Consider the following 25,538-nt stretch of genomic DNA (forward strand, 5'->3'; position numbering starts at 1 on the left):
TCCATCGTAGTGGTTAAATGCTTCAGGGCATGGTTGCAATGGAACTTAATCTTGCAACCCCTTCATACCAGTTGATCATAAAATAGCCTGCAGCTGGGATCTGTAAGAAGCTCTGAACCTAGAGAACTATGGGGTGTCATAAGTTGCATGGAATTTTTTTTTGTTAAGGCTGCCCAGCGCTTCCCAGTTGAAGAATGGACTTTCTTGAAGCTATTCTACACTTTAGTTCTTGGGGCTGAGGGTTGCAGTGACAACCACCTTTTTCACACTGCAATGTTCAGTAAGCTCCAGCGAAAATAATTCAATAATTTCTGAAAAGTTAGAATAGACTAGAATAGACTAGACTAGACTAGACTAGACTAGAATAGAATAGAATAGAATAGAATAGAATAGAATACACTATTTCAGCTGGAAGGGGCCTACAATGATCATCTAGTCCAACTCCCTGACCAATTCAGGGCTGACCAAAAGTTAAAGCCTGTTGTTAAGGGCGTTGTCCAAATGCTTCTTAAACACTGACAGGCTTGGGGCATCGACCACCTCTCTAGGAAGCCTGTTCCAGTGTTTGACCACTCTCTCGGTAAAGAAATGCTTCCTAATGCCCAGTCTAAACCTCCCCGGCGCAGCTTTGAACCATTCCCATGCGTCCTATCACTGGGTACCAGGGAGAAGAGATCAGCACCTCCCTCCCCACGTCCCCTCCTCAGGAAGCTGTAGAGAGCAGTGAGGTCGCCCATCAGCCTCCTCCTCTCCAAAGCAGACAAGCCCAAAGCCCCTAGCCGCTCCTCACAGGACATTCCTTCCAGCCCTTTCACCAGCTTTGTTGCCCTCCTCTGGATGCAGCCAAGGACCTTCACATCCTTCTTAAATTGCGGGGCCCAGAACTGCACACAGCACTCGAGGTGAGGCTGCACCAACACTGAATCCAGCGGGACGATCACCTCTTTTGACCGGCTGGTTATGCCATGTTTGATGCACCCCAGGATGCGGTTTCCCCCCTTGGCTGCCAGGGCACGCTGCTGGCTCATGGTGAGCACCCCCAGATCCCTTTCTGCAGGGCTGCTCCCCAGCCACTCCTCTCCCAATTTATACTTGTGCCTGGTGTTACTCCATCCTAGGTGCAGAATCCAGCATTTTGACCTGTTAAATTTCATCCCATGAATCACAGCCCAATGCTCCAATCTATCTAGATCCCTCTGCAAGGCCTCGTGTCCCTCAAGGGAGTCAACAGCACCTCCCAGTTTGGTATCATCAGCAAACTTGGTAATGGTGCATTCAGATTGTTGATAAATGTATTGAACAGATTGTTGATCGTTGATAAATGTATGGAACAGAACTGGTCCTAGAATTGAGCCCCGAGGAACACCGTTGGTGACTGGTTGCCAGCCAGATGTAGCCCCATTCACTACAACCCTTTGAGCTCTGGCCTTCTGCCAGTTCTTCACCCAGCACACCATGAACCTGCTAATTCCACAGTTGGACAGCTTGTCCAGAAGGATGCTGTGAGGGATAGTACCAAAATCCTTGCTAAAATCCAGAAAAACTACGTCCACCGCCTTCCCTTCATCCACTAGGCAGGTGACCTTATCATAGAAGGATATCACATTAGTTAAACAGGACTTTCCTTTTGTGAACCCACGTTGACTGTGCCTGATGATTGCATTATTCTTTAAATGCCTTTCAGTAGTAGCCAGTATAATCTTGTCCATAGTTTTTCCAGTTAATTTTTCCAAATTAACTTCCAGTTAAGGAAGTTGACTAAGAGCATCAAGAAAAAAGTGTTCTTGTTTTGTCTAAAATTATTCTCCTGACCCTTTTTTTTTAAATGAAGTTTTTGCATCCTTATGTCCATTTGGAGCAGGGGCTTCAACTTTTGCTGAATTGGGTCAGCAAAACAGTGTTGTAACTTGCTCTTCTTCCCTCACATTTTCTGTGCAGAAGTTTTAACAGTTTTGGCACATGGCTCTGATTTGTGGCAGAAGCCACAGTTTAGACTGACTTCTCTGAGGTCCAAGAATATTCTGTAGGGTCTTGCTTTCACTGGCATTGCAAGAACCTAGCAACCAAAACAGCTCTGACATCATATTCAGACAAAGATAACCCAACTTTCCTCAACTCACTTTCCTTTACAGAAAGGTGGAGCTTCAAGTTTCGTGTCCTCTCACAAAGTGGTCACTTGAGCATCCTGGTGGATGACCAAGTCACCATCCCTTATTCTAGAGAGGGGTGAATTAGAATATCCTTGTCACCTTCTGGAAAAAAGGTGGTGTTCAGTTGGATTTTTTTTTTTAATCAGGTCCAGCCTAACCTGCATAAGAGTTGATAACTACGCTACAAAATTGGCTTGCAGGACATCACAGTTATCCAAACATGCCAATACAGCAATAATAAATTTCACAGTCTTAGTTGACTCCTTGTCATGTTCATGACAATAAAAAATAGAAACGGACTCAAAACCGCCTATATGGTAGCAGCTAAATCTTGACAGGCACATCTCAGAGAGCGAACAGGGGAATGTCTTGCAGAGATGTGGAACACCAAATATCCAATAATCAGGCAACAGCCAGCTGGTGGGGTTAGCTACTTCATGTGCAGCTAATATACATCTATTTTTAACAAGCGGCACAAAGCCTTCAGGATGTGGGTACAGAAGAGAATAAGGTTTATAGGAAGTCCTGCTGAGACCTACGACAGCAAATACGCTTTTTAATCACATGCCTGGTAGAGAGTTAAGCTGTTGGGGAGATTACAAAGCAGATTGGCCACATATTATTTATCATTTCATTATAATATATCATTGGAAAGATAATATTCAGGCTATGTTTCATTAAAAAAAAATTACATGACTTGGTGCTATTTTCCTCTCATGGTGCTTTAGGATGGATGTGCTCTGCTGGAGAATGCACCAGATGGCTCCTTCATTTGTTGCAGAAGACGTGAGGTGAATGAGGTGGGACCACGAAATAGTGTTACAAGGCCAAGGGTCATTGCTGCTCGGAAGAACCAGGTTCTGTCATTGCCTCTGTGCGATACCAGGAAAATCATGAAACTAAACATTTCACGTTGCTTTTTTTCCCTTAGTTTCTGGGCGTTTGACTTGAAAAAGTCACTCCAGTTTGTAGAGTTGAGGATTCGTAGCTGAAGCTTGAGCAAATGGGAACACTGTTTGAGATGTTGAAAGAGCTAAGTACTCTGAAGAGGCAGGTACTGACAATCTCACCCGTTCTGTTCAGGTTCTGCCTCAGCTTCCCACTGTAAGATGGGAATAGTTCCACCCTTGCATTCCTCCAGGATACTGTGGAGATACTTTGTGAAGCAATCCGTGATGAGCACCACAGAGAAGCTCATCAGGGAATAGTTCTACATTGAAAGCAGAAATTTGTGAGTAAATCAGGCCCGGGGCTACACAATGAATAAAGACACCAAAATAGTATCAAGTAACTGCTCATTAACTGAGCATTGCCTATACTGTGCCTTGTGGGAATTCCTGCAGTGGCAGTCTGGAATAGTAGTGCATACAAATGAGAGAGGCAAATGGAAGATGCACAAGCAAATTTAACTCTGACATTTCTTAAATGAGTGCTCAACTTAGCTTCTTTAATGATCTTTTAATGTATTTTTTGCATTTATTCAGATTCTGTTTAAATATCCTCCAATGTGTTCACATCCCTGTTGCAAGTATTTGTTTAGCTGGTATGGGCAGAACTGTAAAGAAATATAATCACTTTTACAGCCTTCTAATTTCTCATGAATAGACATTTCATAGTTGCTCTCTATGGTTATTTTCCAGAGTCTGAAGCAAACTCCCAGAACAAAACATGCGTGTGCTGTCTGAGAAAGAAGAAAAGGCCTCAGAGAGACTATTATTTATGACATTCCTTATATTCTCAAAGTTTCTGTTAGATATTTTTTCATGAGAATCTTAGCATCTGAAGTTTTTTCACTTGATCTCTTAAGGATATGATTAGCATATTCATATATCAGCACTACAGATATGTATATTGGAAATCTGTGTGTTGTGTTCTGATGAGTACGATAAAAGCTGGTGTGGTCTCCGGGGGGAAACCTCTCCGACAAGAAGCAGTACAAGAACCATGGTAGCGAACAGCCTTTGCAACAAGAAAGTTAAGGATAATTTTACAGCCAAAAGCCCTGTGAGCTGCACTTGCCAGGGAGAGGCTGTTACACTGTAAAGATCTTTAAAGTCACTGCTACTTGAAAGGTTTTTAGAAAGTCACAAGGGTTCTTTTCTATAAAGTTTGGCTCATTCCTTCCTTTCACTGAAAAAAAATGCGCATCTCTTTAGAGCATGCTATACAAAGAACACAGGGCTCAAGTATGCAGCCTAAAGTTCAAAGGCACAACAGGATGTGGTACAGTGAGAGGCTTTGCAACAAATAGATTTTGTGGAATGGGTGGGCTTTTGAAACACGGCCTTACACCGTGCCTAGTGCATTTTCCGTAAAATGCTATTCTAAGCGTAAGCAGTGGCCTAAGCTCTGTTCTGGCTGTATACTTATGCTGTGGCATACAAGGAAATATTTGGCCCAGACTCCAATAATTGGAAAAAAAACCCCCACCCTGCAATAAAAAACCCAGCAGCCAGGAGCAAAGTTTGAATGTGAAGGAATAGTGCAGCAGTCAGTCACGTGAAAGCTGTTGCACAGTTCTGCAAAGAGGAGGGCAAAGAGGAGAGAGTGTTAGTGCCCCTCACCCTAGAGCCAGGCCTGGCTGCCCTTGGCAGTCAAGTCGCCTGCTCAAGGGAGCAAAAGGCAAAAGTGTGCGTGGTGGCACAACTGGTGGCCCGCTGGCAATGAGGAACAGGCATCCGAGTTACACGTGAAACTGGAAAGTGAAATTCAAGAAGGGAGTACAGAGCAATTCCAACTGATACTCCCAAAGATTTCCACAACTTTGAAAGTGGTTTTTAGCTAGACACCTGACCTATTTAACCAAATCATGTATTTGACTTTCATCTTTTCCTAAACTGAGAAGTCTGGAACTGAAGCGTGAGGTCGAATCACACCCCAGCAGTACCACAGTGACAGGCGATACCTTACACAATGCAGACCATGAAAACAGAAGTGCTGGCTCTCTCTTTCTGAGAGCATGTGTATTAATTTAAAATCCCCCTTTGAGGTCATTTCTAGTTGACGACATTTTTTCTGTTTCAATCGGCTGTTTATCACGTTATCAGTAGGTGGCAGTAATAGACGATCCTGTGCAATTTCTACTTGTAATAGGAATTTGGGAAAGAAAAGACTCTATTTTAGAGTAAAGCTACTCGTTTTGTTTGTTCACAAGTGTGAGTGGTGTAAATGTACTTGACAAACTCAGACATACATCTTCCTCTAACAGACAGAAAAGTTGTTTCCATACCAGTTCTGGTATTTATGGCTGTACTTAATTTAATAGTGCTATAAAGCTGAATTCAATTAGATGCAAATGTACAATATTTATTCCAAATATCATTTTCCCTAAAGATTAAATATGCAGGTGCCTGTAACATTTTATATAGCACTTATTCTGGTAGTTTTGCCCACTATTTTTCACACATTTCAGTGCTATTTAAGTCAGTCTAATGACTTTAAGTATTATTAGTTTTCAGGACAAGAAACCTCTATTTCTTAAGAACCACTCCTCCCCCAAGTTTTCTTTATTCTCCTTGAAGAAACAAATCCAGATTCTGATGCAGACCCAAAGGAGAGCCATAACTATGGCATTTTCTAGGACAATTATGTATACAGATTTTTACCCTTATACACTGAGGAGATAGGAAAAGTATATAATCATCTCCTCCCAAAGTACATATTTTGTTATTCCTTTGATACCAGCAATCCAACTGGATAAATGACTGCTATATTAGAGTTCCAGGCTTTAATAAGCACCTTTACAGACCGCTGTTCTTACAAGTGTTCTTTCCTTCTGCTGGAGCTGATCCTATTGTAAGTCACTGCAAAAATGCTTTGTTACACTATCCTTCCAAAACACCTCCTGTATTTACCTTTGTGTCACTGACAGCAAAGTTTGTATTTATTTGAATCTATGGTGTGGCCTAGAATAGCTTAATTTAAACTTCCTTCCATTTTTTTCCCCTCCTTTGACCATAATTTTGTAGTGGCTAGCTTAAAAATCTTGCCTGTTAGTACCACCAAGCACCCTGCTACTAATTTAATACATGGTGTAGAAAGCAAAGGCGGGGAATTTGGTACGCAATCAAGAGGAGGAAAATAGTTTTCAGTATTGAAATGATAACGTTTTATATTCAAGGTAAATCAAGGAGATTAATCTGAGGAATGCAAAACAGTCGGCCCCACAAGTGCTACTGATACATGATAATTTACCATTAATCCACCATTGGGAAGCTGTATTTCATCAGAGCAGCAAGCACTAGGATATGAAGAAAGAATTGCTAATAATATGTCAAAAACTCCTTGAATCCAGCTTCTGTTCTGAAGTTCTCATTCCGTGAGATGACAGCACCGACTCACACCGCTAGCAGTGAGCATGCATTATTTTCTGGGCCTGAAATAAAAAGTGACAAGCTTAGTGGCATATGAAATAAAACTGAGAGAGAGAAGAGTACAATGCTAGGAGGGTAACAGGCCTGGTCTTGTTCTCATTCAAGTTAGTGGGAATCAAATCAGGCAGTTTGACGAAAATAAAAACTCATTGCTTCAGCCTACAGGATACCTTACTGTGAGACAAAGCTACATTTTGGAGGGCATTTTTTTTTAATCATGCTATACTTCATGATATAATACGTATTTATTTTTAGAAAAATGTCCAAGAATTTTCAGATATTTTTGTGTAGAGTTTGAGGCACGATGTTTGAGCATGAAACTCAACTATCAGTAGCAGATTATATAAACCACCTCAAAGGTCAAAGCAGCAAAAAATATAATAATGACAAAGACATCTTATGGTTTGGAGGGATTGAGGGAAAAGACATTCTTTTAAATGTTGATTTGTGGATCAAGCTGGCATTAAAAAAACCAGATGATGCCATTCTCCTCAGAGAGTCAGTATGTTGATGGTGTTCTTGAATAAAACAATATATTCTTATGTGATCCAAAGCTGTTACAATTATTTTGAACCACTGATCTTCCAGGTGTGCCCTCTCCCTTCCCCCCTCCCCTTCAAATGAGTAATTTGCCAGTAGTATATATTAATTCAAGAAACTGGTAAATAAGGCCCAATGATATTAGAGAAAGCTGTCCTGTCTTCCACTAAAGAGTCATGCTTATATGGTTTAACCTCTTCAGATACATTACAGACATCTGCTAAAATAACTATGCAATTTACGGTACTCCATGTGTTTTCTTTTTTAAAACTAGAAGCATGAAACCATCTTAATAGATACAATTTTTTTTACCCAATTAAGTTATGAACTGATGACAGAAGCCACAAATATGGGAGCCAGCTATTAAAAACGTAAGAGGTCCAACACCTTCACTACTTCAGGAAAAATTTGGGAGAAAAACCTTAAGCCCAAAACGATGACATTCACCTCTTCTGAAAAGTACTACCAGATTTTTGTAAATGCAGCTCTTATAACTAGCGATGCTCAAAACTACTGTGAAATGTTTCAGTCTCAGGACCTCAGACGCTAACGCTAATTGGAAACAGAAAGCAAGCTGTTTGCAATACTGTAGTAAGCCGTGGCAATTTTGTTATTTTGGATGGGATTGTTAATGATGAGCCACAAATGCAAGTTGTTACAAAGCCTTTGAGAAGAAAGCTGTATGCCCTATATTCCCCTCCCTTGCTGTTCCAGTTAAAACCATACATGCGGAAGGACAAATGAAAATGTTGCCATGGTGATCAGAGCAGTTACCAAATCATGTACAGTGGAGGAAGGATTCCCTAGAGAACCTTATTAGGCATTTTGTTGCTCCTTTTTAACACATATTTTCAGAAAGCCATTTTTATTTCACTGTCAATAAAATAGCTACTCAGTTAGCTAAAGCCTATTTCTCTACCCCCCAAAATAAAGCTGAACACACCATGCATTAAGAAATATTCTTGTTAAAAGTTAGGAATGGGAATCTTAAGCTGAAAACCTTGAAACAGGAACCAAGGACGAACCTAGCCAAGACAAGGCCCGGTCAAGACATTTGAATGTTTCTCAGAATAGGTACTGTGAAGCAGCTCCGTACCTACCAGACTACAGATGTCTTCAGCTGCCAAATTAAAAACCAAACCTTTACATGAAAGACATCCCAAAAGCCTATTGGTTAGAAGGAATATCGTTTTTTTACAATAATGTTACATGAAGTAAGTTAACATGGAAGTTCCGTGTTAGGCAGATGTGGTGAATGAGCTGGCCTGCAGCAGAACCACAGTCCAAAGCCACCCGTCTCGCGTGACTAGACCGGCAGCTGAATGCAGTTAGGTGCCGCACATTATCCAAGTTGATTGGCAAAGAAAACAAAACTTCTGCAACGCAGGCATCTTGTATTTCCACTGCACTAAGCAGTACAACAAACATTGACGGAAACTGCTAAAAATAAGCTGGAGCAGGTATGTGCACTTTGGGCTAAATGCAAACGGCGTCATTCACCAAACTGCCTTTTTTTAGCATCTAAATTCAGCATTTAAGTATATCCCAAGGCCCTCAGTTCCTCAGCTAGTCGTTGCCTTACAGGCATTTAAGATGCTCATGGAATACAAGTTTGTGGGGAGGAAGCATGCTGCATTATGGGTGGCTGTTCAGAGCCTCCGCTCAGTCAGACTTGCGCAGTTCTCCAACGAAATTGTCTCCCGCCTTAGGTGTGGGGCTGACTTCACAGGCAGTTCCAAGGAGTGGCATTTCCAGTATACTGACACACTGAAGTACTGCAGTGAGGGAACTCTCCTAATGTAGCGGACCAGAGAGGAGCTTCCACTTTTTTGACGAAGAATGTAAAGAAAAAAAAAGTCAATAATGTAACAGCTGTTTCCATCAGATGCCTTGATTGAGCTCAATTTTACATACTGAAGACGACAGATCAGTCATATTCCATACCTCATTCTTTTCTTCTCACTGCACTTCAAAGTCAAAACAAAAAAAACCTCCCAGAACTTCTGCAAATTACTTGCTGATAACTTATCTCATGACTAATCCGTGGCTTCAAAATATACAAACTTAGTGGCTGTTGATGGCACAGTGGTCTCACTGCATATTCTAGAACAACATTCATTTACTATTACTCTCCATCCCCATAAAGTCTCGCTCTCATGGGCAAAAGCATGTAGAGAGCTGCTTCGAAAATGTGATCCCCCTCCCTGTACTGATGAGGGCAGATTTACACCCTCCACTAAGACCCTCAGGAACAGCTGATATATTACCATTCAGTTTACTTTCTAAAATAATTCAAATCATTATCATTCAAAATAAGACACAAGCAGCCACATTTTTCTACAGTTTTATTGATGCAGTCCTGGTGTGTAACTACACATCTTCATTTTGCTTGTAGTCACAATGTTGCTTTACTAAGATTGTTTTTTTAGTCAAGTTTATTACAGTCTTCACACAACACATTTATAAACACCACTTACTGTATAAGACTGATCGTTCCAAACATCGTAAATCACTGGCATTTTTTCCTATATAGTGCTACTTGAGGAAAGGTCACACTACTCTTTTTAGATATAAATTTGTAAAGGCAAATGAATTAAATTCACCTTCCAAAGAAAATAAGAATGTTAAAAATAGCTTCAGAATCGGTATGACTCATTTAGGTCTCAGAAAAATCTATGACTGGCAAAGATATCTACAATTTGATACTGTACTCAATACTTTCATTAAGACCAAAAGAATCTTTATGAAGAACTGAAATTAAACTTGTACATTGATCTGAAAGATAAGGATTACCTTGAATTTTTTAGGTTTTTTTTTTAAATTTAGTACCAGAAAATGCACTACCTTCTAAAAATATTGTACTTATAGGCTAAGTATTGATATCTGAAGAAAAAAATGCTAAAACTAAAAGCATGCAACACTGATACCAAATTGTAGCAGAAGACATTTTTAATTGAAAACTGACTCAAAGGATGGTACAAAAGAGTTTCTTCTCCCTAAAGGGATTTTCAGATGCAGGCACTGGAATAATAAGGGGATCTTCTCCAATATGAGCATCACAATATGCCAATAAATCTGCTGCAGCCTTGGATACCTAATAGAAGAAAAGAGAAAACTACTGTAACAATTCTGAACCCAGCAGCATTGCATAAGTATCCTTCATATAACAATGGAGGCTATAATAAAATAGGAGTAGATTGGTTTATCCTTTAAATTACTAGAAACCACAACTCAGCTTGCTCTTACTAGGCCTAGTAATCCTTATATACATTGTGTTTAACATAGTGACATGAGATGGTATCAATTCATATGATATGTGTTCTGCTGTTCCTCTCCATCAGAAGGAAGGTCAGGAGCATATACTCATTAAAACATGTATATGCTAATGGCCCATAAGCAAAAGGGATTCTCCTTGAAGCGTGTGTTTCTGTAGAGGCTGTCTGCTTCAGCTCTTATTCCCAGGCATTAGAGCAGCAAGCTTGTAAGGTTTTCCACAAACACTCTCTCTACCCTTTGCTCCTCTGGATGCAAAAGAAACAAACAAACAAAAAGTTCTTTAGACACAGGACAGTGGGATTAAAAAGAAATAATAAATCGGGAGCAAAACTTGATCACCATGTGTCATAGCTCTCATTTAAGCTAAATATTGCTCTTTTCAATGAAGTCAGACTAATATCTTCTGCTTAGTAAGTTATTATAAGTAGTACTTTATGCATAGCATTAATTTAAACTTGAGCACTACCTTAGTATTTTTTATCTTAATATTTTTATACTTCTAAAATGAACAATTCTAAAGTCTCCATATTCAGAACGTTGGTTTATGCTTACTGAAAAGTCCTACAGAAATGTAAGTGTGTTGGTATACAAGATATTTTGCATGAAATGAAAAATGAAATATTAAACCATTTCAGCTGTAGCTGAAACCAGCTTTGTGCCATAAGAATATTGGTGACATTAGGCCACCGTGACTCATTTATTTTTTAAAGAATTTAGAATATATATGAAATATTTTTGTTCTGCTCAGTTAGCAAGATATTTACAACGATCTGTATCTCTTTGCTTTGTTTAATTATTATGTTTCAATATTATGATAGAGTTGAGAAAATGAGATAGGAAGCCTCTACAAAAAAGCCTTTTCTCTGAGCACCATGACAGCTTCTCCTGAGTCAAACACTGAGGCCAGCGTGTTTGCACAACTATAGCAAAGAGGAAAAACAAATCGGATTTCTGGTATTTTTCTAGCAGGTGTGTCATCACTGTTAGCTTTAGCTTCCCCACACCCTGCTTGCTTTGGCATGAGTCCAGCCTGTAGTAGGCTTCAGATTAGACCTATGAAGTCAGTGGGTGTTGGATCAGGATTTGCATGAAATTTAAATTAACTTCTAGAAGAAAATAACTTTTCTTTTTTAAATATCCACTAAAACATGCCTTTGTAGAATGCTTAAGCCCATAAAGTACTTATGGTTGGCATCCCAGTATAGACTATCCTCCTAGCAGAGGAAGCAAGGGTGTTTAGGTTACTTAAAATTAGTTTGCATTTGAATTGGCCTGTAAGACAAAAGGGTGGGCAGAGACATAACAGGTGAACAACAGATTGCCGGGCCAAGGCAAAACAGAAGACTGAGCACTGAACCGAGCAAATGAGCAGATATTCAGAAGGACCCACGCTTCTCAAAAGAGAAGCGGGTCAAACAAAAATGTGTGGAAAATGACAGACTTCAAAGGACAAAAAGGAATGTAATTATTTTCAGACATACTTCAATTATCTACTTGCTAAGCAATGACAAAAGAATGAGGCTTAGGGTGTGAGGGCACTGTCTACAGTAGAGAGGTAGAACTGTAATGGACAAACAGAAAACTTAGGAATCCTATCATATTCCCAATTTTCATTTAAACTTACTTGTGAATTTTTAAAAAGCAAATTCTCCAAAGAGAGGCACAATGTAGATGGGCTATGAAATTCCTATCAAGCCCAAGAAAGATCAAAAGACAGCAAACATACTTTTCTTCGCTCATGACCTATGCTGTACCTCAGCAAAGTATAAACTAGCATAGGATGAATCCACTGAAGAGGAGGTTAGCATGTTTCCAGTAATGTTAGGAGGAATGTACCAGCACGGCATTTTGGAGAAGTATTTTCAAGTAATGACAATCACCAGTACATTCATAATTATTTAACGTACACATTTTCACTTTTCTATTGTCCTTCAAGCTCAGCTGCGTGTCTCAAATTAAGGCAGTTCTATGGTCTAATTAATTTATTAGCTGGTCCTGAACTCTTGCATTCAAACAGAGCAAGTCCAACTCAGAGCCACAGGTGCCCACAAAAAGCTCAGTGACATTTTCAGCGCTATAAATGTTACTGCCATGAAACCTAATGGAGAGCTAGTCTAATTCTCTGGGTCCCAGAGACAGGGTTTATTAAAGATGCCCGGCACATTTCATCATCAATTATTAAGCTACTGAATAAGTTATTTTATTCATGAAACCAACAATCTTTTTAAGTAGATTGACCCTACAGGACCAGTGTACCAACACTGGACTTCAACAGACCGACCTCCGCATAACTATCTTGTTTGTTCCACATATGGGTAAGTGGCATCAGCCCGAGCATAGTGCTTTTCGTTCAATGGAAGAGAAGTACAATTTCAATCATCATTCTTAGAAGCAATAAACCCAGTAATATAATTTTCTGTTTCTCTACATATTGCTGTGCTTTGGTATCTTATAACAATAAAAAGGATTTTCACTAGCAAAAGCACAATATAAATTTTTATATCTAACTTGTCCTCTAATGTGCTGGTAGGAATGCCAAACATCATGAAGCAGAGCAGGCACTTTATTCAATGTCACAGTGTTTAATTCACAAATTAGTTTGCTTTTAGATGAACCATAATACATAGTACGATTTAGTAGAAAACAAACCTGCAACAAGGAGCTGAGGAACACAATCACATTTCAGCATATTGTCACTAACTAAACTTCCCAGCCCTGTACTAGGCCATGTATTTTCATCCTTTAAAAAAATAAAAGGTTTGGGGAGGAGAAAGCCTCCCATTGGGATTACAGTGGTTATAAAGCTGAATTATGGCCATTTCTTCACTTAAACTGAAGTAGCTGAGCGTTGTGCAGTGGAATGATGACCATTTGCTAAGGGGAGTTAAGTTAGCTGATCACATGGCAGGAGCAATGAAAACATTGGTTCCTGTGGCTGTAAGCAGATTTGGCCAAAGTCAGAACTGTGGCCAAAAAAAGAGCAAAATACAATGTTGCCTCCAGCATGTTTCCTGCTCAGTGTTATTATTCAGAACAACAGTGGCGGAAGACCTCTGCATTGAGCATCACATTAGGGCTACAGCAGAGACGGCTGCTTTAGCGTATGTCAGCATGCAGAGGTTGCCTAATGGCCAATACTGTGGTTTGTTACTGTACAAAATAACGTGCTGATCAACCTATTTGTGTCATGGAGGAAGTTAAATGAAGGCCACTCTCATAGCTTTTACTCACCTTTTGGTTTATTTGCAGCTGAATGCTGCTGGACAGTTTCAGAATAGCTTTTATCAAGAATTAAAATAAATGCATGTAATTTGAATATTCAAATGAAGTTAACACATTTATCATTTCAGCTCTCCTACGCAATACAGCTTGGTCTGCAGATTCAAAGTAATTTATACATATTGCAGAAGTGGCTAAAGAAAAAAAAATCAGACTGGTTTGATTGATGAATTCTAACAGGAAGTTAACATTTCATTTTTTAAATCTTTTAAAGTGCATAGATAGAGGGGATGGAGTATATATGTATCATGCCAATCTCACATTTTATACAACTATTTTTATTCTGTGTAGTGAAAAATACATCTGGTTGTCAAATTACCAAAATGAAAAAAACCCAACAAAACACTCAACCCTGATGCTTTAAAGAATTAGTCTCAGGAGGACTGTGGAATTTTACCATTATATTTCAGAATAACAGAGGTGATAAAAACAGCCAGAGTTAGAACATAATCCTGTTAGCTGCACTAATAATTATAAGCTTCAATGACAGGGCAAAATGCTGCAATTACTATGTCATCTGTCTTGTCATGGATTGTGACTAATTACCATCCTTGCTATGACACCCACTCTGCTTATCCTTTACATCTAAAACAAAGAGATTCACACACATTTATTGGCAATCCCACTGCTTATCTCCCAACATTATTCAGAACCTGTTAGGCATATTTTCTACCTTCTTAAGAAAAAAGAAAATGGAATAATAACCGATACACCACGATTCTTAAATGTCAGAGCACTCCTTGCTTTTCTGCTTGCAAAGCGAAGATTAAATAGTGCTTTATTCTGGGGACAACTGTGATAAAGCACCGGTATTATCTTTGCTTTCTCAACTTTACTGCTAGCATCTTTGGAAGATGCATTATTCTACTAGTCATGAGGCCACTGTTTGTCTGATTTCATTTGATGGTTCCTAGCCTGAAATTTGTGCCTCCTGCTTTCTACTGACTTCTCCATTATAATTCTAACTGTTACTTCTGTAAGGAAGTGAGACAGGTTCAATTTACGATCCTTCCGGGATTCCAACAGTTTACAAAAACCCACCACAGTAATACTCCTTCCAACGACTGATCACTACACCAATAGCTTCATCCTCCCCTTTTAAGTTGTCCTGTTCCTTTCACACCTCAACAGTGAGTTGTCTTTGTGGAATCTCAAAACACTGCATTGCTTGCTGCTCTGACTGGTTATAGGACTTGATTATCAAATCAGTTGAAAAATCCAGAACACAGCAGGGAATGGGCAACTATCAACGTACTTCTGACTACAAGATTTGAATTGAGGAGACCTAACTCTTGCTGGTTACAGCAGCTACTATACACAGAAAACAAAATGCCTTTGTAGTAGAAAAATGAGTTGGAACTTCTGATTTCCCTAGTCAACAACGCGGGCACTTTGAAAATTTCCTTTTTAATGGTAACAACGTTGTCTTGTCTATTATGGCAATAACTGCTTGGTTATAGCTACTTGCAAAACAGTGTTTAATTAAATTATTTGGAAAGCGCTGATCTTTTGTTAAAAGTCTAAATAGTTTAAGCAGATGCAAAACACCAGAAAAAAAGGAAGTTCATTTCTCTACCTTTACAGTTATGATCTGGGAACTCAAAATCTCCTGTTGAAACCCCTGGAAAGTCTCTCAGTAAAATCTGGCTACACTGAAACACACACTTAACTGTTTCCAAGAGTAAAAGGCAAAGTAGATCTTGAGGGAGTAAAAAGCCAACCAATCTATTCTCACAGTCCCTCATATAATTGTTCAAAGAAAATCTAGAAATTAAGACATCAACCTTTTGCAAACCATATTTGGTTTATGTTAGCATAGGAACCCTCAGAATACTGAAACAGACTAGATTCTCTTTGGTGCCTTTTTGGTCCCAAGCTGTTTTGAAAGGTGAAATAATTGCACTTTCAAGCTATCTGTTTTTTAGGTCTGCCACAGTTGCTAATAACTGTGTTATTTTTAATTAAACTAACTGTAAAAATAACCTATGTCTTCCTTACATATGTAATTAAGAACTTTATACATCCAACTAATGAAGTTATCGGCATAACTGAGCTAATGCTGTGGTATGTGACAGTTATCACTGATTCTATAAAAGCAAGTTTAAGACAATCTACTAAGTATCAACAATTTCAAATTCCAGTCAACTGGGCCATATTTTTCCAGCCCTTTCCTCTGCCGCTCATGCACACCTGGCTCCTTCTTGTCTGTTCTGTTGTTCATGCAGCTGCAATATGACCTGAATCAGGGGACTAACCCCCCGAACACTGAAAAGACAGACCTTTTCTTACTGAAGGAAGTAGAAATACCTGTCCCTGTGAACAGGCATCTATTAGGTGATGAATTTGTCAAGACACTACACAAGATAGAAACTATAGTTCTGCAAATTCAATGGTCTTACAAGACACTGCTATAAACTGCAACAAAATGGAGTGACTGAAATTTATATTTTCATATAAGCAAGATTGACTACTCATGTGAATTGCACTAATATTTCTGATTTATAAATACTATCTTTCTAATTAGTGAGTTCTAATTTAAAAACGTAATTATATACTATTGCCCCCATGATTTCAGCACTCAGGATGGATGGACAAACAGCCTGCGTTAAGACGACATGAAGAATTTAATGTACAACATTTCTAAACTGTCTTACTGAGTTTGTAATCTCAGTTACAAACAGTTACAGTTTGTAACAGCTCAGTTACAGTTGTTTGCAGAAAAACTGATTATTTAAATGCATTCCTTTTTCTAGTCTTTCCATCTCTAAACTCTACTTACTTGTAGAGGCTGCATTTTTCATCCAAATAATTATTCCCTATTTTCAGAGGCAGAGAGAGAGCGTGCACGCAAAAGAGATGAGCATTGCTTTCTTAAAACTTTCTATGACATTGTTAGTTTTTAGGTGCTTGATTTATTCACAAAATTTTAGCCTAGTGGAAGGCAGAATGACAGGGAAGAATAATCCCACAGGCTTTTCTGGTTAAAAATGTTGAGAACCTGTTTAATAGCACCTTTAGTTAAAACATTTAATCCACATACATTTAGAGGCATGATAAAACCCAGTCTTCACATACAACAGGCTATCAAGTGTGAAGAATCATAACTGAACATTGCAATCATACGTATTTTTTGTGCAATGATGTCTGTGCTAAAACAAAACAAATCAAAGAAATTCAGCTTGTCTCATCATTATTCAAAAGTATTGCAATATCTTAAAGACTTATTCCAGTTCTTAAAGGACAGCTTACCCTATCACCAAGAAATCTAAGCTGCACTTATATTCAGCTACAGGTGATAAAGAAGAGCACCTGTGCATCTGCCAGCTGATTTTAAATATCTCACAAAATACCACTTTTGACAGATGTAAAAGGCACTCATACAGACAGACTAGAAGCTAGTCTTTGAAAATCGCTTTGCTAGAGCCAAGCAGTTAGTAACTAATTCACAGTACTGAATAATGTTTTATGGCTCAACACAGAATTCTTATTTCAGCTGATGGAGTTTTTCTGCAATATTAAAGGGAGGCTGTATCACAAACCAGTGAGTGAATTCAAAATATCAACAATAAGTCTAAGTTTACCTTCATCCTATCCATGTATGCTTCCATTTTTAATTGCTCCACAGCTTTCCTGGCTTGAGATATATTGGTTGTACTGTTTGACACTAGTTCCTTCATTTTGTTTTTCCTAGAAGAGACAAAGTTGAGACAATTTAAAAGTGAAGGTAGCAAATACAGCAATTAGTGAGAAGACAGTTATCTGAAATCTAACCAACCCTCGCCCACTGCCAGACTGTAGGTCACAAATACAAACCAGACACCATTTATTTCTGTTCTCTTCTTCAATAGCACCTTACTGCATTACGTATTTGCGTCCTCAACTGCCAGTATTCAGTCTGAATTCTGCAAACAACATACAAATGCAGAGTACATGGCCTTTATTTCAGTGTAGAAATGGTTGACCTGGTTCAGATTGCCAACACAGAACAGCTGTTCACAAACAGACCTTGCAGCCATTACGCATTTTGGCTCCATACCCCAGTATACACCTAGTAACACGAAGACAAGTTCAGAAATGTGTGCAATGGAAATGAATGCCATACTGCTCTCAGCAAGCATCAGAAAGAGAAATTTTAAGATAAAGAGTCAAAATTCTGTCTATAGATTTAAGGAGTTTAGAAAAATGAAGTAACAGATTAAAAAATAATGCAGCTGTTTCCAACTTTTTGCTTACACATCCCTAGTGAAGTCTAAAGATGACTAAAAACCAGTACAGTATACTACACAGTATAGGAATGCATTATTTTTTAAGAGATCTGCAGCTCTTGGGAGGGGACATCTAATTAATGTATGTCAGTGTTTGGTTTTCTTGCATTGCTACTCCCTGAGGGCTTGAGGGTAAGTCAACTCCTCATCGTGCAGTCCTCAACATTGTTACCAGATTAGTCAGGATGACTACATTCGAACCTTGAATAAACTTACAACATATATGCCCTAGGTGGTCTTACATGTTAGGAGACTTCGTGCTGACACCACTATGCAGCCCTGGTCCAACACAAGTAACAGTTACTATTTTGAAGTCATTGGAAGTTGGGCTAAACCCACATGGAAAGAAAGATAAGATAGGATACAGACAACCTAGATAGGTCCTGGACTATTTATACTACCTAGTAAGACCAGGTGCTGAAGTTTTGATTGGCCAAAACACTCGCCTATGGTCCCGTATATATGGTATGCCACAAATGCCACCCGAAGCAAGATTAGTCTAGCAGTGAGTGTTAGAAACCAACACAAAGTTAGGCAATGCAAAGGACACAGGGTGTGAGCAGCAGATGGGACGCAGGAGAAAACACACAAAAGGAAGCATTTTGTATTGCTGCCAAAAGAGTTTTAGGCTCAGGTCTTTCAAAATGAATACTTCCAGCTTATTTCTGGACAATAAATGAACACCTAGAACTACACAAATTTCCCTTCTTGAACCTCAATAGCTTACCTGATCCAGGCACTGGGGTATGAGATACAAACAGGAAATTAAGTAGGACACAGGAAATGCTCTTGTAAAAAAAATTGTATATACAATGCATTGTATTATATGCAATTATATGCATATATTATTGCATTGTATTATATGCAATTGCCTTAAGCATGTTAGAGTCAATAGAAGTACAAAAGCCAGAGCACAAAAAGAATGGAGGAATAACTTTTTAACTGCTTTGATTTAAAAAAAACCACAGATGTTCAAAGACAAGGCAAAGATAGCTGTTTCTTCTCCCTTCTAAAATCGGTAATCTGTGCTGTAAAATGGGATGGTGGAATACAAATACGATGGTGAACCACACTCAACGCTAATTTGAAGAAGCAAAACAATCTTTTCCAGCACTTGTGTAAGTCTAGGCAGGGGAAATGCTACCTTAAAATACATCAATTGTGCCAATAAAACAAGAGCTTTAATATATGCCAAGACAACAAATAGGTTTTCTGTACACGTGTGTGTCGTTTGAATGGAACACAAGTTTCCCCCTTGCATGCACTCTGATGAACTAAAATCGTGTCAGTACACAGAAGCTTTTTTTTTTTTTTGTCTTGGTCTTTGTTTACAATCTTCTAACTTCATATTTCTCACAAGGCACAGGATTAAATACATGTGGAGGAACTGGCTCTGCATAAAATGCCATGCACAGTACAAAAACCCACAACCAACCAACAGCCTCCAAACAATTTTCAGATGTGTTTTGAGTTGCAGTGGACAAGCGGAATGGATACAAGACATTCACAAGAGCAGGAGGTTCTGAATTACAGCTCATCTCTGGACTTTTTGTTTGACTCAATCCCCTAGCTTTTAAGTCTTGACCCATCCATAAAGATAAGAATAAACATATTTATCTTTGTTTACAAAATGATACCCCCACAAGTATGAATCATTCAAATTTTTTTATCATCTCCACAGCTAGACTGCTAATGACCACAGAGCCAAAAAAGTCAAAGCTAAATGAAATCACAGACCCATTTCTACATTTGCCACAGCCCAAACCCAGAGGCAAATTAGAAATCTAATTTCAAATAATACATTTAAATTAAACTGAATTAAGCAACTGAAACTCCATGAACAGTGCAGACAATTCTAGGTCTCCCAAGTTTTCCTTGCAATTCATTCACTCAAACTGTAAAAGTTACAAACATTAGAGCTAGACAATTTGAACCATCACTGGCTGCATCGAAGTTGGCAAGAACACCGTTTCTAGTACTTCCAGCTAGTTTTTAAGTATCTACTGAATAAAAGATTGAGTTAAGACCACAATGGAATTTTGAAAAGGCTATTAGGCACAAAATGCTTTAAAAAATCCAAACCATGTTTCCAAAACAATGCCACAAACATAGTATGTCCTTACCTATATTCTGAAACAGCAAATGGGGAAAAATTTTAAAAAAATATGTATCTTCTCTGCAAAACTATTTCATGATATCAGAAAACAATCAGAATAAGAGGCTTCATGAAAAGAACTTTAAAAAAGAAAAAAGTCTGGCACTAGGTGCTTCAGCCACTGGAGAAAATTTCCACTTATCCCAAATAAGAGGTTTGTTTATACTCTGAAGCACAAACATTTGTTCTGTTCCAAATCCTGCTCCTACCCTGGCCTTTACACGCACTTAAATATTTAACTACCGTATTTCTGGAAGTGCTTAGCATCCATTTAAGTATCTAATCTCTTTTTTTCATACAGACAGTTCTGGTTCCAGACCTTTATAAGATAGATTTCTCCTATTTCACATTTCACTTACCAAGCTACATAATACCTCTGCCTTCTTTCACTCTTGGCAAATACAGTACGTATTTGCGCATCAGTTAAGGCCCTATTACATATGAAGTACGTTGACGATGAGAATTGTACTCACTTTCAAACCAGGCTGCGATGAACTGGTCCTCCTTGCAGACAAAGCTTTGGCTGAGACCTGGTTCTGTTCTCCTTAAGACCTGTGATATTCTTTAATAACCTTAAGCTTAATATTCTTTAATGAAATAATATTGTTACTTAGAAATAAAGGTCTGGAGAGAAAAGAAATTTTAATAACAAGTCAGTCTATTACACACCCTCTCCCTGAACGACCATCCCCTGGAACGTGAGGAAGCCTCCTCCCTCAAACACCCTCTTGTGGGATCTCTCTCCGTGTTTCCTTTAAGGCTGCAGCCTGACAAACAGCTCTGACCCTCTCTCCTAAGACAGCTCCTTTTAAACAGACAAGTATTCTCAAGGCCTTTAGACCCCCAGGACAGCACAATAAGCTTTGTATTGTATCTGGGAGGCAGCCTAAAAGATCACAGAATAGTTTGGGTTGGAAGGGACCTTTAAAGGTCATCTAGTCCACCCCCCTCCCTGCAATCAGCAGGGACATCTTCAACTAGGTCAGGTTGCTCAGAGCCCTCTCCAACCTGACCTTGAATGTTTCCAGGGATGGGGCATCTACCACCTTTCTGGGCAACCCACTCCAGTGTTTCACCACCCTCATCATAAAAAATTTCTTCCTTATATCTAGTCTGATTCTACCCTCTTTTAGTTTAAAACCATTACCCCTTGTCCTATCACAACAGGCCCTGCTAAAAAGTCTGTCCCCATCTCTCTTATAAGCCCCCTTTAAGTACTGAAAGGCTGCAATAACGTCTCCCCGGAACCTTCTCTTCTCCAGGCTGAACAACCCCAGCTCTCAGCCTTTCCTCATAGGACAGGTGTTCCATCCCTCTGATCATTTTTGTGGCCCTCCTCTGGACCCGCTCCAACAGGTCCATGACTTTCCTGTGCTGAGGGCTCCAGAGCTGGACGCAGTACTGCAGGTGGGGTCTCACCAGAGCGGAGTAGAGGGGAAGAATCACCTCCCTTGACCTGCTGGCCATGCTTTTTGTGATGCTCAAAAGGAATAACTTCTCCCCTTCTTTTAAATTACCTAAAAAGCCTTGAACCAGAAATTACTCAGCTAGGTTCACTAATGTTCATCCCTGGTCATTTTTCCACCAACCCCCTATTAAATTAGATTGATACACATGTACACAGGTCTTGATAATCACCGTAGTTACAGTAACTATGTTAGTGATCAGACTACATGCAGTCTACATGTTACTGATGCATGCCAGTGGACCCAAGACTATATAGGAGCTCATTTATCCAGTATATTTTTATGCAGCACACTGAGCTCATTAATCTAGTCCCTGTGACTCGTTTCTTTAAGGGGAACACTGATCGCGTTAACAAAGAATAGTGACAGCAGCTACACAGCCTTTTTCAGCCAAGTAGTTTCTGCTGACTGGCACACCACACTAGCCAGCCGTTTCCTAAAGCATTGCTCCTGAACGCTGCGAAGCGACAGCCTCCCAGCCAGCTGAATTTTCTGGGGTTTTGGGGTTTTTTACCTCACATGAACTTCATCCTTTTTCTGGGTGCATTTAACTCATTTGTGCCAAAGACCTTAGTCTCCAGGGCTCATAAAAATGCTCATGAAGAGCAACTTTTCTTTATTTGTTTTTAGAATAGATTAGATTGTACCCAACAGCACTTCAAAGGCCAACTTACCTTACGATAACCCAGGAAGTTGCATAAATATTTGCAGGTACAGCTTGAACTTGCATAGGGGTAAGAAGTGCAACCTACATTTACCAAACTTTATAAATACTTGCTAGTAAAATGCAGAAAAAGTCTGAAAATTTAAGTAACATAGAAGCAAAATATAATTTTCAAACTCTTCCGTACAGCTTTCTACAAGCAACAGGGATGAAAAGCTGCACTGCAAACTTTCCCCCCTCCACTTCCAAGTATAACCTTAAAACTCCATACCAGAAGAGTGACCTGTAGAATTCAATCTAAAAAGCCCTAAACTCAATTGTTGCCTTCTATTTTCTTTCAGCAATCTAAAGTGATGGACCTGAAATTACTGGACTAGAGAACCTGGGGTTCACGACTCTGAAGAACACCTTCCACACAAGCTCTGTACTTCTTGGACCACACAGCGCAACAGAAAAGTTAACCCAATCACGCAACCAAGTCCCAGTGACGTTAGCGGGAATCATTCCTGAATAATGACCTGCAAATCACACTCTAAATTGAGGAAAGATCCCCACATTTCATTATCCACTTGCAAACATACCAGGAATATAAACAGCAAAATTCACAGCCTCGCAGCTGTTTGATGCCAAACTGGCATATCAAAGGAATTTCAGGGGAAGGAAAAAAGAAAAAAAAAAAAGAAAAAAAAAAAAAAAAAAGAGTTCTACAGTTGCTATTTAGGTTAAAGGAAACTTAAGAAATACCCCTGCACTAAGAGCACTAGCTATCTGAGCTAGCATCACTGTCCATATGACATAGGTAATTTCCCCTTCATCTGCAGGGCACAAAGGGGATAGGAACAACTGCCCTTGCTATCTCAGTTCTTACTCCAAGAGTTACCGCACCTGATGTAGCTCTGTAAATAGAGAGGGAGACTAAGGAATCCTTTTGCTTTCTCTATCCCATGGCTGCACGAAGAAATAATAGAAAATTACTACCGTTTTATACTCCATCCACTAAGGAGAAGCTTAGCAGTACAAGCAGAAATAATTAGGTTAAAGACAAGACTATTGTTCACGATAAGGAGATAAAATAATTTTCATTCCATAAATACGGTGATTTCAAAAATAACTGCTGATCATGTAATTGCAAAACAGCCAAACTTCAACAGCTCAGTTTTCGTCTAACATAGGTACTATACCCAGTCCAACTGTCAAGTTCCAAAAATTTTTGCCACCATGCCCAAATCTTTCATCCAAAAATATAATCTTGCTTCTCAACATTTAAAAATCTAAGGAAACAATGGCTGAACCGACGTGACATTTCACAAGGACAACCTTTTTATGCAATCTATTTAGCATCAGCATACAGGTTATGTGCCCATACAGTCCAGCAAACCATCAGAGATCCAGAAAGTCTGAGACAGAAAGATGAGACCTACCTACTATTTTACCTCTTCTGCTAACTTTAAAAGATAGTTGTGACCTTTTAAAGAAATACACGGGGAAGTTTGATTATTCCACTTAAATCCTGCTTAAAATGTATTTGAACTGAATTGTAACATATAAAGTAAAGAAAATGCCTCCGAGAAGCTTCGCACTTTATTACCTGCAGGACAGAAAGGTTTTTCAAGTTGTTATTCCCAGTTTTCTGTCTCACTGCGCTACCTTAATCGTTTTGCTGTGCAGCAGTTTACAGCACCGCACATTAATAATTACCACCACCAGCAGCTAGGCAGTAAGATTTATTCCTCCATCAGTGCGAACCAGTCAGCAGGAAAAGCAGCCACTTTCTTGCGTCTTCACACCAGCCAGCTGAAGGAAGAGGAATAACCACGCTGGGCAGAGACCCACATCACCGCCCGCGGGAAGGGGCACCTGGACTCAAAGCAGGTTTTTCGGAGAAGGACGATCTCCCGAAAACAATCACGGCAAAACCCAAAGCCCGAAGCCGACTTTTGCGGATAATCGGGTCGCTCCACAACGCGCGGCCACCGGCGGCTGAGAGCGGCGTTGTTTACCAACAGCCGACGGGACCAACCGGGCTGCCGGGCAGCGCGGCGCAGCCGGCGGCAGAGCGCGGGTCGCGCCCCGGGCGAGCGGAGGCAGCCGCAGCTTTCCCAGGACAGCAGAGCCGTCGCAGCGACGGAGAAACCCCCGCGCGGAAGCGCCGCTACCAGCCCGCCCGCCGGGCTACCGCCCTGGCCGGGGCCGCCCCGACCCGCCCTGCCCTGCGGCGTGCGCCCCCGCCGCCGGTTCAACTGCCCTCATCCCGCCTCACCCCACCCGGCACCTTGTCCCGCCTCCCGCGCAGCCGGCGGGGTCTCGCCCGGCGCCGCCGGGGCACTCACCGTGCGGAGGCGGCGGCAGGCAGGCAGGGAGGCTGCTGGCAGCCCGGCTCGGCGCCCGGCGGCGGCACATGGAGCGGCCGGCGCTGACGGGCGGGGCGAGGCGGCCGCGGCCAACGGCTGCCAACGCCCTCGCGCCTCCCGCGGCGCGGCCCCCGCCCCTCGGCCGAGGCGGCGCCCCCGCCAGCGGCCCTGGCCGCGCGGCGGGCGCGGCCGTTAACGGCTGGCGGCCGTCAGTCGCCCGCTGAGCACAGGGCGGAAAGCCGGCCCTGGCCGTGAGTGAAACTTGAGGCGCAGGCACGGCTCCGCACCTCGCGCCGTCCTGTCCCGCCTGCGAGCTTTACCTTCGTCCAGGGCAGCGGCACCTGTCAGCAGTATGCTGGCGAGCGCTCGCCTCCCCTTCACAGCTGCAGCCACCTACTTCTCCGATTCTAGCAGACGCTAGGGATCAAACCATCATCCAGGTATTTCTAAAACATCTAACGGGCAAAGTCTGCACGACACAGGTTTTTTGGGTAAGAGCCCAGAGTGCCTGTCTCCTCCTCACACTTAACAAAGGATGGATGAAGTAGAAAAAAAAAACCAACCAAACAAAAACTCACTGGGAAAAGAGGAACCACTTGGAAAAGGAACCACTAAGACTCACCTTGTCAAGGCTAGTATGTCAGAATAAAACGATGCAGCTTTATAGACAGATTTTTATATACTTCTCCATTCCAAATGTGAGTGTCAGCCATAAAGGTCAGTGACAGTTAAACTGCTAATTAACATTTTTAACTGAAAAATTAGTCTGCCCCAATAATTAACACATCAGCAGGAGTACCGTCACCACAGTCTTTTATTTTGTTCCCTAGTAAGGTGGCTGTTCCCTCTGGAGAGACATACATTTGTCATCCTTTTCTCTTACCCCGCTATCGGCACTTTTTCACATTCTATCTTAATAGAGCAGAAGCATTTTAGTCACATTTGTTTTCTATACGAAAGAGAACAGGGAAGAGCCCCACTTTTAAAGCTGCTTTGGAGCAAGGGCAGCCTTGTCAAAG

The 25,538-nt window shown here is 40.5% G+C and overlaps 1 protein-coding gene across 2 annotated transcripts; it reads right to left on the reverse strand.

Annotated features, from left to right (window-relative positions):
• Nucleotides 1-9,324: 9,324 nt before the first annotated feature.
• GNG4 (G protein subunit gamma 4) lies at nucleotides 9,325-24,581 on the reverse strand. Of its 2 annotated transcripts, none has more exons than XM_075497393.1 (4): nucleotides 24,499-24,581; nucleotides 23,867-23,962; nucleotides 17,200-17,305; nucleotides 9,325-10,157 (listed from the first exon to the last, which is right to left on the reverse strand). In XM_075497393.1, the coding sequence occupies exons 3-4, from the start codon at nucleotides 17,293-17,295 to the stop codon at nucleotides 10,029-10,031; spliced, it is 225 nt and encodes a 74-aa protein (XP_075353508.1). In that variant the 5' UTR covers nucleotides 17,296-17,305; nucleotides 23,867-23,962; nucleotides 24,499-24,581; the 3' UTR covers nucleotides 9,325-10,028. The 2 variants fall into 2 exon arrangements, with proteins under 2 accessions (XP_075353508.1, XP_075353507.1); XM_075497392.1 differs by having other exon boundaries at nucleotides 23,757-23,962.
• Between the last annotated feature and the right edge of the window lie 957 nt (nucleotides 24,582-25,538).

The sequence above is a fragment of the Mycteria americana genome, chromosome 3 (assembly GCF_035582795.1).
Source record: "Mycteria americana isolate JAX WOST 10 ecotype Jacksonville Zoo and Gardens chromosome 3, USCA_MyAme_1.0, whole genome shotgun sequence".
Lineage (NCBI taxonomy): Eukaryota > Metazoa > Chordata > Aves > Ciconiiformes > Ciconiidae > Mycteria > Mycteria americana.